The sequence below is a fragment of the Petromyzon marinus genome, chromosome 4 (assembly GCF_048934315.1).
Source record: "Petromyzon marinus isolate PM22_M1 ecotype Great Lakes invasive population chromosome 4, UKy_Petmar_22M1.pri1.0, whole genome shotgun sequence".
NCBI lineage: Eukaryota > Metazoa > Chordata > Hyperoartia > Petromyzontiformes > Petromyzontidae > Petromyzon > Petromyzon marinus.
Window position 1 is genome coordinate 615,265 of NC_133670.1, and position 16,863 is coordinate 632,127.

The 16,863-nt window shown below is 45.1% G+C and overlaps 1 protein-coding gene across 4 annotated transcripts in view; it reads right to left on the minus strand.

Annotated features, from left to right (window-relative positions):
* Nucleotides 1–3,303: 3,303 nt before the first annotated feature.
* LOC116938859 (uncharacterized) overlaps nt 3,304–16,863 on the minus strand; it is a 79,679-nt gene continuing 66,119 nt past the window's right edge. For all 4 annotated transcript variants that reach the window (XM_032946587.2, XM_032946585.2, XM_032946588.2 and 1 more), the window contains exons 18-20: nt 10,727–10,817; nt 8,625–8,803; nt 3,304–6,981 (exon numbers count right to left, since the gene is read on the minus strand). In XM_032946587.2, the coding sequence (XP_032802478.2) occupies nt 6,944–6,981; nt 8,625–8,803; nt 10,727–10,817 (308 nt within the window). In that variant the 3' untranslated portion in view covers nt 3,304–6,943. The remainder of the gene's footprint in view (nt 6,982–8,624; nt 8,804–10,726; nt 10,818–16,863) is intronic.

Below are 16,863 nucleotides of genomic sequence, written 5' to 3' on the forward strand. Positions count from 1 at the left end.
TGATAAAAAGATATACAGAAGTAAAGCCGCGTATACTCAAATCTCACGGTAAATTTGCAGTTGACAAGAGATTACTTTTACTTTTGGCGGCATCTGGTCCAACACCAGTGGAGACTAGGCTCTAAGAAAAGCCGTCTCGGGTGTGGACCAATCAAATTCAAGGACAGTGCATATTATTATCAGAGTTGTCTCTTTTGTTTGTATTTTGACTGCTTGTGTTGTGGTTATTGCAAACATGATGCCTTGAATGAAGGTGTCAGTTTTTGTGCCAGTTAAAAGGGTAAAACCTATTACTATAAGGGATTACTTATTCTTGGTTCTTTTGGTAAAGTCACGTAGAAGGTAAACAATAAAAATATATTGTTTCCCTTCTATGTGACTTTACCGAAAGAACCAAGAATATGAATCCCTGCAGTTACGAAAGTTTTAAATCAAAAAGGGATTACTTGTGTAGTGACACAGCGCTGACTGCTGTATAGCAGCTGCAACTGCACACGCCGTTGAGCATATACACTGGTGTGCCGGCAGGGTGGAAGAACTGGGGCAAGGGTCGCGGTAGACCTCGTGGGGAGGCCCCAGGAACCCTCTGGTGGGTTCGAGAAGGGAATATAAGCAGCAGTTCTGGGAGTGGACTCGTCTCATCATCGCTGTCGTCGTCACCCCCTTCGTCGCTGCTGCCTTCGCCCGATCCCGGTGGACGCCGTTGGTGCAACACGGACAGGGTCGTGTATGGGTCGGGTCGTACGGCAGCGTGGTCGTGAGAGAGATAGAGAGGGGCCGGAGTTGGTGACGGTGGAAAGTAATAAAGGAAGGTGCCCCCTGTGACGACCTCGTCTCCGACTTAGTGCACGCCACCCGCACACACACAAGCCTCGCCGAGGGAGAAGAGACCTATGACATTACACTTGTATGCGTACGTGGGGGCGGGGAGGAATGATATTTGAATGGTGTCCTCTGGGCTATATCTACTTATAAGGGACCACATTTTTTTGCTAGAGGGGATTGGAGGGGGGACAAAACCCTTTCTCTAAAGCTGGCCACAGCATTGGGGGAGGGTTTGTAGTGTGCGGTTGTGAGTTTTTCTCTCGTTCATTCCTGCCAGATTTTCCTGGATCTTGTCCTGTACCGGATAAATATCGGTAGGGGACTGGGTTAAGCACGCTGTTCGAGAAGGGCCCCCACATTCCCTCAAATTCAATTTTTTAAAATTTATATCTGAGGGACTCCCATTGCTGCCAGAACATAAAACGAATGGTGGCAATGTTTTCCCAGAGGGCAGTTCGTGATCTTTCCATTTGCTCAGAATGTGTTTTTTTTGGCTGAGATATTAAAGGCATGAATTAAGACATGCATGTGCCTTTGAAATGTTCAGGGGTTTCAGGCACCTTAGGGAGGAGTCGATCGTGGGTAAAACATGTGGCATTTATTCTATTGAAGTGGTGATGTCTAACTAAATTCCACAATATCCATGCATGACCAAAGGCGTGCAGCTAAGTCTGGGTGGTGTTTTCTGGGCACCTATAGCAGTCTGGCGAAGTATAAGAAAACGTCATCATCTTCTCACTGGTATGGTATATTCCATGCATACACTTAAATGGAATGGTTTTAAGCGGGAGCAATCTGGGACATGCAGAAGGGACCCGCCATAATTGCGCCCATTTCTGGGGAGGGATGGGTTGGCCCGGTGGTATTTCCCACCGCCTTTAAGTTTTTAGTCTGGGCTGGTCTTTCTCAAGGCAAAGGACCCGATAACGCTTACACTATTTTGTACTCATCATCGCCTGCTGTAAGCCAGTTAACCAGAGGATGGCTTTAGTGACAGTGTCTCCAATCTGGAAAAAAATGGAAGTGGTAGTGTGGAAGGTCGTGTTGGGATTGCATAAGTTAGAGTGATTTAAAGTCTCCATCTTTGGTCAGGTCTCCGATTTAGCGAATGTGAGCTGCCCTCCAGTGGCCATGTGATCCCAATTCCTCCAATTCTGACGGACGGGTTATCCCAAAGGGGAGAAAGTTTGTGGAGGGTGAAGGGGATAGCGATTTGTTTATTTCTGCATATTCAAAGAGAAGAAGCTACCGTCTATAGCGGTCTAAGTATAGAGGCCTGGACATTGCTCCAAGCCAATTTTGATCGGCTGCAGTCCTTTCACATGCGATGCCAAAGACGTCTCGTTGCCATTCTATGGTTCGACTTTGTTAGAAATGTCTCCATTGCATCTGCGACCAGTCTCCTCACAATTGAGAACTCGCTTTGAAGAAGACTGTCCCTTTTAAATGAGTATATGGTGCAATGTGTAAACATCACCACTGGGGAAACAAAGTAGGCCGGGCATGGTGCTGGCCACCCACTCCTCGTGTGCCTTGTTGGCCTTCATTAGGTGCTCACTAAGAGTACTAGCTACAACAGTCTGTTAAGGGTATACAGGGGATCTTTGTCTTTGAAAGGAAGTCCACACGCGGCGATCTTAGAAGTGAGGTCTCCATTGGCGTTGCTCCGGCCACAGGCCATAAACGCCCCTTCTATACCCTCTGCCCACGTGGATCTTTTCTGGAATTTTCCAGACAATTTCTTTAACCCCTCCTTCGCAAAACGCTATCAAAATGATAATTTTGCGTATCGCGTCGTTCACGCAAAATCGCATATCACAACGCTGTAGAAGACAACAGAAATAAAATAAGAAAAAATATCACACCCAAACCATGGTCAACTAATTTAAAGGTATTTTAAAAATTGGACTTAAATAGTGGAAATGTATTTGACGTATATGGAGCGGGAGTGTATTCCACTCTGTGGGAGCTGCTGACATGAAGGAACGCCGACCCCACCATCTTGCATTTAACTAGAGGCTCTGAATGAGCAGCTCCATACTGGATGAACAAAGTACTCTGAATTGGGTGTCCCATTCAAATTGTCTCTGTGTCTATGGGTTTCTGTGTGAGTCTATGGGTCTCTGTGTGCCTCAATGTGTCTCTGTGAATTTTTGGGTCTCTTTGTGTAAGCATATGGGTTATCTAAGAGTGCAATCTTAAACCCAATTCGTAAACTAATGGGGCTGGTGGGAAGGGGGGGGGAGTCAATTAAGGGAATATAAAATGGGGTGAAATGTTCATGTTTGTGGGCAAGAGTCAACACTGTTGAATTTTGGACTACCTGAATCTGTTGAAAAAGATAATTTGAGAGACCATATAAAACAGACTTGCAGTAATCCAGTCTGGAGGTTACATAAGCAGCAATGAGTGTTTCAGCAACAACTGGAGTTAGAGAAAGTTACGAATCTGGGATATCCTACGAATATTAAACAAAAGTAGTTTTAAACAGTTGTAGAGCTTTATTTATTTGAAACCAAATAGCCAACATCATGAAGAGAACAGCAAAGTTACATGCCCCGTTTGAAAAACACACAGGGGAAAAAGTAGTAAAAAAAAACGGTTAGGAGGCAGCTTAAAGTACTGATAAAACAATACACGTTTCCATATTCCCTGAAAGCATATCAGCATTTATGCCATAGACAAAATGCAAACTTCAAAGCATTCAGATACTCCCAAATTAAATTTAAATCAGGCTATACTTTCAGGCTCTTGGCAGTTTACAATCATAATAGCAGTAGCGACTTGTTACACACATAAGAAATACACAGCCTTGTTAATGTATTATTCTTTAGCTTTGCACAGACATTATTAGTATCAGATTCATTGTCTTGAGACCAGGTCTCAGGTTCAGTGTATTGAGACCAGGTTTCAAGATCGGTGTATTGAGACGGCTAAACTCCTCCATGCTTTGGAATAATATTGAGTGTTAATTGTAGTACAATCGCATACTAAGGCACTACGTGTTTTATTTTTATTGTGATGTGCCATGAGCCGTGCCCTACCCAATCATCACAGACCCGTGCATGCCAGCTACATGCATGCTGCTGCTCACTATATTGCAAATGCAGTCCTCCAAACTCACAGGCAGAGATGCGGGACTCCTAAAGACAACAGTAGTATGAATTCCATTGCGCACACAGACCCACGGCATCACACAGCATCTGGTCTTTTGTGTGAGAAGTGAGTAAGTGCACAGGTTTCAACAGATCACTTGTAAATTAGTTCCAACCGTCAATAGTAATAAGTACAAATAAAATGATATATCAGCAGCACCGATTTCACTTTTGTTATGGATCATCAGCATACCAATGTGACCAGTGATGCTAGTCACGAATGTAGCGTTAGAATGGCTGGGAAGCTGTGTGTGGCATGACGATGGAGAGCTGCATGAGATTACACGGGCCACCAATTACACGTTACAATGCATAAGGTTACCTGAACTCATGCCAACAGCAAGCAGGACGAATGGGCCTCATTGTGTTGAATAAATCCCAGATGTTCACCATTCAGAAATAAAGCTGATAGTCTGGTTTGCAAATCAAATGGTTTGTAAAAAGAAATGTGAAGTGGTTTCCTCCCATAATTAAGGGGAAAAATAGTTCAGCTTCAGTTAACTTTACAGCATATTTATTTATGTATTTGTTTTCACTTGGTTTACCAAGGAAAGCATCACCAAGTCTCGTGACTCAAGTTTGCGCAGGAGGTGGCGATAATTGCCATGTATAATTCTAATTGAGTAAATGTCAGGTGATTTTTAGGATGTGCAAATTTTGACCGTGATGTCACCACAAAATGGTTTACTCTTGCGAATGACGTCACGAAATCTTGAACATTCACTCTCAAGCAGATGGCGCGTGATATTATTATGGTTATTACAGCGTAGTGATAAACCAGGGTGGCTGCTGTATTCGAACCACGAACCTCTGCAACAAGTGGTGAATCTGTTACGGCTGGGCCATATCTCTGCACCATCAATCCATCCAGTTTCAGTTATCCCACATGTTGATGTTGTACCAATTCAGTTCACCGTTGAGTGAGGCTCGCAATCGGAAGGAAGGTTGTGAGTTCAAATCCTGGTTACCGGTTGACTCAGCCCATCATCCATCCCTGCGGAGTGGATTAAATTAGTTGTAGTTTGTGGGGATTCAATAAATGGTTTTCCTATGGAATAGACTCGATACTGACTACTATATAAACGACGAATTTCCACCACTGGCTCAGTGTTGTAAACAAATGAGTACCATACTATTTGGTTCTTTCGTAAAAGTCATGTAGGTAGAAAAATAATAGATCACGATGTTTCGATTGCAACACAAGCAAGAAAAAAACTGCTGAAGTAGGCCCTGAAGTAGGCCCTACTTCAGCAGTTTTTTCTTGCTGTGGTTGTCCCACCTGATGACGATTGCTTGTGTTGCGATCGAAACATCGTGATCTATTAATATTCTACCTACGTGACTTTACCGAAAGAACCAAAGAGTATGGATTCCTGCAGTCACGAAAGCTTCAAATCAAGGTGAGTACCAGGACATCAAATGCTAATTTGAGTAGAAACTCGCTTCGACTTGTTGACTATTTGAAGTGTGTTGGCAAGATCTCGTGACAGATAAGAACAGGACCTTATGACTGGGGCAGTGTTATGCCCAGATAATTTTGCTCCACTGAACAAGGAATGTGGCATAAACCAAACTCTAAACTGTAATCGTGGTTGCCAATTACCCCTTTTCTTTGGATGAGGTCACGGGATATTTAACGGTTACAACTTGTTTTGACAAAACGGCATTGAATATCGCATGGCAGAATCGTTAGCAATAAACACAACTTTTTTACAATTTTTACTAAAAAACAGCGGTGGCGTAACGGTTCGCATCCTGGACTTACATTGCAGAGGTCACCGGTTAAACTCCTACCTCCCAAGACGGCAGTTACAAGCAAGTTAAACACAACCAGTCGATCGGCAGGTTGAGTGTAGTGAGGTAAAGTATGGGTATGCCTACCTCTTCGAGGACAGTGGAAGAAGAGATCGAGATCATGAAAAAATAAATGGCTTTACCCTTTGTGGCAATAATACAGGAGGTTTTAAGATGACCAAACACCACAGACACCTATTGCAAGGCATCAAGTCTAAATTAACTACACATCCTTGTTGTAAAACATGCAAACAAACATATTTTGCTAACCATGCATGTATTGTCCTTGAAACGGATTGGCTTACACCAGAGACAGCTTTCTGTATGCCCTTATCTCACTGGTGTTACACCAGAAGACAATGCTAAAAGGCCAACAGCTCAAAAACATATGTATATATAGAACTTATTTTGCAGCATACATAGCAAACCAAGTGAATTTGAGATGTGGGAAAAGACAATGCAAATATCAAAGCATTAACCATTCGAGTGGATCAGTTATATCTATGGGACCCTTTGTGCCGGTATGAAGATGATGAAAAACGGTGTGGCTAATGCAGACTTGATGCCTTGTGATCATAGGTGTCTATTTGGTGTTTGGACATATTAACACCTCCTGTATTCTTGCTGGAAAGGGTAAAGCCTTTAATTTGTTTAATCATTTTCATCCTAACAAAAAGGATCCCATAGATAGCAGATCAAGAGTGGCAAGTGCCATGCAGTTCCTATGTATGTTGAACTTCTTTCGCAACTGTGCTAAGCGGAGGTGCGGGGGAAGGACAACAAACTAAACACTAAAAGCAGTTCTAAAGAAATTAGTTTTAAATCTAGATTTAAAAGTGCATAGGTCCAGTGGCATCCTAATATCAGAAAGAAGATCGTTCCAGATGGCTGTAGATTCAGGCAGGAGAATTGGTCCATTCATTCATCACTAACGCTCTACTGGAAACGATTTCCGCCTCCTGACTTTTGGAACCGGTAATCATTCTGATCATAGTTACCAAGACCGCCAGTTATCATATAACAATAAATTCACACTTTCCTCACACTGCTGGTGCTTGTGCCGAGTTGCCAACGGAGGGTATCACCGCGTCGTCAACCGGAGGTGGGTCTGCCGGGCGCGTCGCTGGGAGGGAGTTCCCGTGCTGGTGCTGGGTTGTCCACAAGCCAGGCTAAATCCGTTTGCTCCTGTATTGCACCAGCAGCGGCTCTAAGCGCAAACACACAGAACGGTCACTCGTTCAGCACCATTAATAGTCAAACATTATTTATCATTGTGCTTGTTTACCAAGGAAGGTCTAAAGTCATTTTCAGGAGGGTGCTATCAAGAATCTGCAATATGGTAGTTTGAACTAAATCAAGTAATTTTCAGGGGTTTTTTTGCATCGAGATATTTGGCCAATACCAATTACAGTAAGTCCTCACTTAGCACATGGTGTTCACATAACGCTTTTTCACTATAACACGGTTATTTCATTAGGGAACACTTGTTGCACAATGCAGAACAAATACAGTTATAATGCGGAATGCGCACCGTTATAACGCGGTTTCTGAGCGGTTGACAATGAACTACTTTCATGAGCTGCGCGGCCAAGCGGTATAATGATACAGTATATAGAATGATACGGTAACCTCAGTGGCACACCCTCAGTTATTTGTCGTGCCATCTCACTGTGCGCACATCGTATCTCGCCAAACTTTCTCGTGACTACATTATTTATGGGGAAATAGTTTTCACTGAACAGGTTTTTCGCTTAACGTCAAACTTCTCAGAAACATATCTCCCGCCTTAAACGGGAGGAAACTAGGCATACAGAAGCTACTTTATAGAAGAGAAAGCAAGAGAGAGTAAATGCAGTATTGTAGAAAATATTATTAACAATCTGTCTCTCCACATAAACAAGTATTTTTTTTTTACACATCTCATCAGCTCCACAGTGTAAAGGTCACAGCCCTCTCCATGTACGGAGTTCCCAGAGGCAGATAGCAACAGCCAACACTAATGACCGTATCGTGTTGGTCGCCAAAAGCGTCTCTGTTACACTGCTGCCGCTGGGACGACCACAATTCCTTAACTCCTTGAGGTGGCGGTTATCCAAAATGACAACGATATGGCGCAGACGTTCAGTTATCTTGAACCGGTGGTCTGTGGAACCGCACAAACCTATGTATGCTGTCAAAAACCTATGTGTGCTGTCAAATGTTATCGTGTTATGATAATAATAAACATGGTTTTCTAAAAAAGCGCCATTCACACGAAGGCACTGTGCATGAAGCTTAAGTTATGGAGAAAGCTTGCAAAAATATGCAATTAAAAAGTGTAACAGACTCAGATTCCCAAATGGACTGAGGAGGAAGGGAATTCCATGATCGTGGAGCCTGGCTGCAAAAAGCCTTTGTCTCCCACAGAACAAAATCTGGTCTTCATGGAATTATCATTAGTTTACACAAGAATCGGCAGATCTAAGTATTCACAGTGGAATATAAAAATTAAGCAGGTCAGTGGTGAGATATTTAGGAGCCAACTCATTCAAGGCCTTAAACATTAGGTGAAGACGAATCTTAAAGTGGACTCTGTACTTTACAGAGAGCCAGTGCAGGGAGGAAATAATCGGAGTGACCTAGTTCACGTGATTTATATATGGGTTAAAACGTGGGCAGCTGAGTTTTTAATATATTTTCGTCTATCTAAAACACTTTTAGAAACACCAGCAAGCAAGGCATTGCCATCGTCCAACCTTAATGAAATGAAGGCATGCACCAGCCTCTCGGCATCAGGCAGGAGGGACAGCATGGGTCTCAGTCAAGCCGTGCTTGTGTAAACTAAATAACGATTTGCGGGAGACCAGGAACCTGCGTAGTGCTGGCCCAGCCTCAGCTGGATGTCATCCAGCTTGCTGATGTAGTCGAGCAGGGCCTTGTCGGGGTCGCCATGGTCGCCAGCGCACAGCGCGCATGCGCAGGCACGCCCGTGCCCACGCCGCCGGCCTTGGCGGCGTCCGTCGCCGTCTAAAGACACGCATGACGACACCCTGGAGGGAGGGGGAGAGGCCGTGGGGGGTGTCGCACGCTCAACCGTAATGTACGCCGCCATCATTGTCATGATTGATTACCACCACAAGTGATTACACAGGAGAGCTTCAAGACTCCCCTTTGGCAGGAGGGTCCTGCCAAGTTTTTGTCATAGAGGAGGTGGGCGATGTTGTTGCTTCTACTGTGTGTAATGCTAATTGAGTACGGAGAGTCCTCGCTTAATGTGCGGGGTTCACCCCACGACTCGTTTTCACTAACGCGGTTCATTCATTCGGGAAACATTTTTCGCACAACCTGGAACGTGCCTATTATAACGCGGAATGCGTCCCTGTTATAACGCAGGACACACACTGTTATAACATAGTTTCTGAGCGGTTGACGACAAACTATTTTCTTGAGCTACGTGGCTGAGTGGAGTGATACAGTACAAGGAATGATACAGTAACGTGGCACCGTACCCTCAGTTATCAGTCCCACCATCTAACTGATTATGCGTACATCGTATCTCGCCAAACTTTATTTGTAGATTATTTATGGGAAAATTGTTTTTACTACGCGGTTTTCACATAATGCGGTACTCTTCAGAAACACATCTACCACGTTAAACGCGGACTTAATGTAATTTGCAGGTCAGTTTTCAGCATTATGATGTTTGGCCAACACCAGTTGGAATGTGTGTTTGTAGCGACTGACAATTATTTTTTTTGGAATATAGCCACCTTCTTTTATACCTGGCCATCTCAGAGGGCTTTACATGCGATATGCGACTTACACCAGGGGTCCCCAACCCCCGGGCCACGGACCGGTATCGCTCCGTCGCCTGTTAGGAACCGGGCCGCACAGCAGAAGGTGAGCGGTGAGTCCGCGCGTGGCCCGCCCATTATTTTATTTACCACTTCCATCCGCGCCTCTTTCCCGCACTGCGCACTTGTCTCAGTCACAGTTTTGGTAAGCCCACAAGCTAATCCTAGCCAAAATTAGTAAAAAACAAATGTCGCTGGAGAGCTTCTTTGAAAAAGGGGAAAGACCCAATGATGACCCCCCCCGGTCCGTGAAAAAATTGTCTTCCACGAAACCGGTCCCTGGTGCCCGCTGACTTACACCGCATCTCTAACATTTTAACGGGCACTCCCAGTAACAGTCGTCCTTGTGATGTACAAGGTGACTCAACACCTGGCCTGCAAACGGGAGTTAGTCTACCAGTAGGGAGGAGCGATGATTGCTCTACGTGTTCCAAATTTAGTAATGTTGGAAGCTAGCACTGCAAATTAAAATGTTCTCAATTTGAGGGCATATAAACTTTAAAAGGGTGCCATGTCTGTGCATATTTATCCCTGTCTGTTTATCTGTCCCCGCATTATACTGCATGCATTACCATTGGAACAGATAAGAGTTAATGAGTTTCTTGAATTGAGCAAGGTTATTGTAAGAGCTTGGGGAAAGAGGCAATGGGAAGGAGGGGATTCCAAAGTCGAGCGGTGCGAGTGAAGAAGCAGAAAGAAAAATGGTGTGACCTACAGTGTTGTTAGGGGGTGAGTGAGTGGCTCTTGATTAAGTGAGTAGTTCACTGGGTGAGTTGGTGTGAGGTGGGTGAGTGAATGAGCGAGTGTGTTGTTGTATCCTGTAGTGTGGTGAGTGGGTGAGGGGTAGGTGGCTTTTGAGTGATTGACCGGGTTCGTCCGTGATTGAGTGAATGAGTGTCTTGTTGTAACCTGTAGCATTGTGAGTGGATGAGTGAGTGCGTGTGCTATTGTGACCTGCAGTGTGGGAATTGAACACAGTGTGTGTGTGTGGACAACAAGAAACGGTGAGTCTTATAGACCAAGTGCTCAACGTGGGTAGAAGAATCCAAGAGTGAAGTTCATGGAGAACGCCAACCAGTGACACAGACACATGCACAAGAGCATCCATCACTGTGGCACCTGGATAAGTGGCGAGCGCTCCCATGCAGACAGCAGCCATCACAGTCCATGTATGGAGAGGGGATCAAGGCTTGGTGCTCCTGCTGGGCCCCTGAAGGGAGACCGAGAGACAGAGAGACACTCTGAACCGCACTCTGCTGCAGACGGCACTTCAGAACTCCATTGCTCTTATCATTCCACTTGTTCACCCAGAAAAGTCTCACCGAGTCTGAAGACTCTTTTTCAGGAAGGTACTGCCAAGCTTTTAAAGTCGGGAACGATGTTGATTTGTATGGAATGACCCTGGGGCACACTTGCAAATGAGACTCTAACTTGATCTCTTGAGTTCCACTCACCCTGGTTACACAAAATCAACTTGACACTTCGAACTCTGCTGCATTTACGAATCAATCCCAACTCTTCCTATTACATTAATAATATTATTTGGCTTTTTACCCAGAAATGCTACACTGGAGTCTCATGACTCCTTTTCACATTAGGGGAGCGATGTTGCTGCTGTATGTGTTCCCAACTTAGGAATATTCAGGTAATTTTTCAGCATTGGGATGTTTGGTCAAACAGTTTTTTGTTTGTTATCGGAGGAAACCGGAGAACCTGGAGGAAACCCATGCAGAGTAGGAGGAGAGAACATACAAGTCCTCGCAGAAAGGTGTCCCCATCGGGAATTGACATTTCTTGCTGTGAGCCACAAGGCTTACTGCTGCACCACCACCTTGCCACCTGCTATATCAATAATCAATAGATTCTCGCCATGTTCCATTCCAATAGCATGAGACTATCATGAAGGCGTTGTTTTCACAGCACCTTGCTTCGTGATAACCTTGTGGTTTAGGAATGACGCATACACCAAATGCACTAAATTAAATTATTATTATCTATGCGACCCTTTTTTCCGGTATCAAAATTATATAAAAAGATAGGCTTTACCCTTTCCAGCAATAATACAGGAGGTGTTAAGATATTCAAATACCAAATAGACGCATATCACAAGAAAGTCTGCATGAACCACACATGCTTGTGGTAAAAAAATGCAAACACACATGCTCTGATAATATATGCATTTTTCGTGGGTTCTTTCGGTAAAGTCACGTCGAAGGGAAACAATAAAATAATAAAAATATAAAACAATTAAATTCTCACGACGTTTCGACTGCAACACAAGCATCATCATCGGGTGTGAAAACCACAGCAAAAAAAATTGAAAAAAGTGGCGATTTTTTCTTAACGTTAGCACCACGGAGAGCGATTTGGCAGTTATTCAGATGGACGAGTCCATATATGTTCGGAAAAGAGGAGGGGGGAGACGAAGAGAATGGAATGCGGTCTGAAAGCCACCGTAAGTGTGAACAATCAATTAACACCCTAAATGATTTATCAAGTCCTTCCAATGATTGCTAAGCCAGAATCCATCGTCTCGGTTGAAATTATCCCTGTGTTTGTATATGTGGATAGCCTCATGAACGAATCTCTCATGGTAGCCAGATGGCTTTCAGAGAACCTCTGTCGTGGAGAAGTCAATGTCATGTGAGCCCACTGAATTATAACAGTGATCTGCCACGGAGGAGGTGTTGGTCCTACCGTGTTTTAGATCTGCTTTGTGTTCACGGATGCAGTCCGAGACATGTCGATTGGTTTCTCCAACGTAACTACTACCACAGAGGCAACTTCGTTTCTAGACGCCAGGGTACTGTATGTCCGGAATCACATCTTTTACAGACAGAACCAGATCACGGATTTTATGTAATGTGTTGAATCGGACCTGGATCTTGTGTTCATTCAAGATTTTGGAGATCTTTTTTGTGATCCCCGCAATGTAGGGTAAAGTGATGGTTTTGAATGGCTCCTCAAGAGGGTCCTTCTTCATGGTTGGAGTGATAGCTTTGCAGATTGTGTAGTCAGAGTAACCATTAGCCTTGAGAGCTTGGCGTACGTGCTTCAATGATTGTGATGGTGTCAGGTACAGGAACTTGGTTCATCAAGGAATAAACACTGAGATACCCCCCCTGGTGAGACACTGCTTAACCAATACATACTTCACTTGGAATGGAACTTTCTACAAACAAACTTGGGGCACCCCAATAGGCTCCCCCCTATCTCCGGTTGTAGCCAACGTTTTCATGGAGAAATTTGAGACTGACGCCATCCAGACTGCCACTCTGCGCCCAACCTTATGGAAGAGGTACGTGGGTGACACTTTTGCCATCTGGCCACATGGCCGGCCTGCTCTAGACCAATTCCTCGAACACATGAATTCCATACACCCAGCCATCAGATTTACCATGGAAGTCGAAAAAGATGGCAAGCTACCTTTTTTGGATGTCCTAATAAAAAAGAGACCTGATGGTTCAATGAGCCAGTCTGTCTACAGGAAAGCTACCCATACGGATGCTTACCTGAAACCGGATTCCCACCACTATCCATCCCAGAAGAATTCCCTCATCAAGACTCTGCACCATAGAGCCCAATGCATCTCCGACCAGGAACACATTGCCAGTGAACTCAAGCACGTACACCAAGCTCTCAAGGCTAATGGTTACTCCGACTACACAATCTGCAAAGCTATCACTCCAACCATGAAGAAGGACCCTCTTGAGGAGCCATTCAAAACCATCACTTTATCCTACATTGCAGGGATCACAAAAAATACCTCCAAAATCTTGAATAAACACAAGATCCAGTTCCGATTCAACACATTACATAAAATCCGTGATCTGGTTCCGTCTGTAAAAGATGTGATTCCGGACATACAGTACCCTGGCGTCTACAAACTAAGTTGCCTCTGTGGTAGTAGTTATATTGGAGAAACCAAACGACATGTTTCGGACCACATCCGTGAACACAAAGCAGACCTAAAACACGGTAGGACCAACACCTCTGGCGTGGCAGATCACTGTTATAATTCAGTGGGCTCACATGACATTGACGTCTCCAAGACAGAGGTTCTCTGCAAGCCATCTGGCTACCATGAGAGATGCGTTCATGAGGCTATCCACATATACAAACACAGAGACAATTTCAACCGAGAACATGGATTCTGGCTTAGCAATCATTGGAAGGATTTGATAAACCATTTCGGGTCTTAATTGATTGTTCACGCTTATGGTGGCATTCAGATCGCATTCCATTCTCTTCGTCTCCTGCCTCCTCTTTTCCGAACATAGATGGACTCGTCCATCTGAATAACTGCCAAATCGCTCTCCGTGGTGCTAACATTAAGAAAAAAACGCCACTTTTTTCAAAATTTCTGTGATTTTCACACATGATGATGATTGCTTGTGTTGCAGTCGAAACGTCGTGAGAATTTTATTGTTTTATATTTGTATTGTTTCCCTTCTACGTGACTTTACCGAAAGAATAAAGAATATGAATCCCTGCAGTCACGAATAGCTTTAAATAAAAAAATATATGCATTCTTTTAAATTTATTGGCCTACACCAGATACAGTCCTGTGGGCCCACCATCCGCAGGACAAAGGGTGAGCGGCGGGTGCGATGCGAGTATGGCAGGGAGACAGACTGGACCTTGGCAATGGACACTGGCTATTGGGACGTGGAATGTAACGTCACTGGGAGGAAGGAGCCAGAGCTGGTGGAAGAGGTGGAAAGGTATCAACTAGATATAATCGGTCTCACCTCCACACAGCATTGTCACTGAAACCAAACTTCTCGATCAGGGGTGGTCTCTCCTATTCCAGAGTAACCCCTGGTGAGAGACTTCGGGTGAGTGTGGGAATATTCACAAGCCCCTGGCTGGGTGCTGTTCGTTGGAATTTGTTCCAGTGGATGAGAGGGTCACGTCAATGAAACTTCGGGTTTCAAAAATGAAAACTTTGACTGTTGTCTGTACTTATGCACCGAACAGCAGTTCAGGGTATTCGGCCTTCTTGGAGACGATGGGTGCAGTGCTCGATAGAGTGCCGCCTACTGACTCTATAGTCTTACTGGGTGAATTCAATGCTCATATGGGAAATGATGGAGATACCTCGAGAGGCGTGAATGCGAGGAATGCCCCCCTGATCTGAACCCAAATGGTGAGATATTATTTGAATTCTGCACTAGTAACAATGTCAATAACAAACACCATGTTCGAACACAAGGATGCTCATAAGTGTACTTGGTATCAAAGTACCTTAGGCCGAAGGTCAATGATTGACTTTATAGTCATATCATCGGACCTAAGTCCAAATGTTCCGGACACTCAGGTGAAGAGAGGGGCAGAGCTGTCAACTGATTACCACCTGGTGGTAAGTTAGATCCAATGCTTGGGGCACCGACCAGATAGATGTGGAAGGCCCAAAATAACAGCGCGGGTTTTCTGGGAATGTCTGCCAGAAGACCCAGTGTACAAAGGTGTCAACTACCACCTCCAGGAAAACTTCTACACTCCAGGGGAGGTCATTGACATTGAGTCCAAGTGAATGATGTTCAAAACCTCAATTGTCGATGCAGCTGCGAAAAGGAGATAGTCGAGAGGTGGAAAGAACACTTTGAGGACATGCCCTCTTCTAAGGAGGTAGCCCTGGAAACAGCTGGGGGGTCGGATCCATTACGCTTGCTGAAGTCACTGCGGCAGTTGAGGGCCTTCATAGCAGCAAAGCTGCTGGGATGGATGACATTCGCCCAGAGTTGTTAAAAGTGCCGGACAGTGCAGGACTGTCGTGGTTAACAAGCCTCTTCAATGTTGCATGGAAGGCAGGTACAGTACCTCGTGGTTCCCATTTTTAAGAAAGGTGACCAGAGGGTGTGCTCCAACTATAGAGGGTCACACACCTCAGTGTCCCAGGTAAAGCCAATGCCAGAGTGCTGGACAGGAGGCTATGCCTGGTGGTCGAGCCTCAGATTTAGGAGGAACAATGTGGATTCTGTCAGGGTCATGGAACAATGGACCAGCTGTTTTTCCTCTCACAGATATTTGAGGGGTCATGGGAGTATGCTTCTCCAGTCTACCTCTGCTTTGTAGAGTTGGAGATGGCATATGACCGTGTTCCCTGCAATGTCTTTTGGTAGGTGCTGCAGGTGTATGATGTACAGTTACCACTTTTGTGTGCTATCCAGTCCCTCTAGTCCTGGAGTGAGAGCTGTGTCCGTATTCTTGATGTTAAATAAAAGTCTTTCACTGTGGGTGTTGGACTCCGCCAAGGGTACGTCTTTGTCTCCACTCCTGTTTGTGATTTTCATGGCCAGGATACCAAGGCGCAACCGAGGCATGGAGAGTATCCAGTACAGGGGCCTGAAGGTGGCATCGCTGCTTTTTGCAGATGATGTTGTCCTCTTTTCCTCGTCAGTTTGTGATCTCCAGCGTGCACTTGAATAGTTTGATGCCGAGTGTGAAGCGGCTAGGATGAGGATCAGAACTTCCAAATCTGAGGTCATGGTTCACTCCCGGGAGATGGTGGATTAGGGGGGAAAAACTGCCCTTAGTGGAGGAGTTTAAGTACCTCGGGGTCTCTTTCGTGAGTGATGGTAAGTGGGAGCGGGAGATCTGCCAGCGGATCGGTGTGGCATTTGCTGTGTTGCGGGCGCTGTATCGCTCCATGCTAGTAAAGCGAAAGCTGAGTTCTCGAACAAAGCTCTTGGTTTACAAGTCGATCTACGTTCCCACCCTCACCTATGACCAAAAAGACGAGATCGCGGGTACAAGGGGCGAAAATGAGGTTTCTCTGCAGGGTTGCCAGACTCACTCTCTGTGATCGGGTGAGGAGCTTGGTAATCCAGGAGGGCCTCAGAGTCGAGCCGCTGCTCATCTGGATTTAGAGGAGTCAGTGGAGGTGGTTCAGGCACTTGTTAATGATTCCCCCCAGTAAACTCTCCCTGGAACTCTACCTGGCACGTCCCACTGGGCAAAGACCCCAATGCCGACCGAGGACACGCTGGTGGGACTATGTTGCTCGGCTGGCCTGGGAACGTCTGGGAATTCCCCAGGAAGATCTAGAGTCTGTCGCCAGGAAAAGGGAGGTCTGGACCGCCCTACTCAACATGCTGCCGCCGCAACCCTCACCAGGACAAGCGGATTGAGAAATGAATGAACGAACAGATATAGCTTCCTTTATAGCGTTGTATCACCAGTGTTAAACCAAAGAATGCCACATGGCAAACAGTACAAGGACAATGCAAATATCAAAGCATTAATGGCTCAGG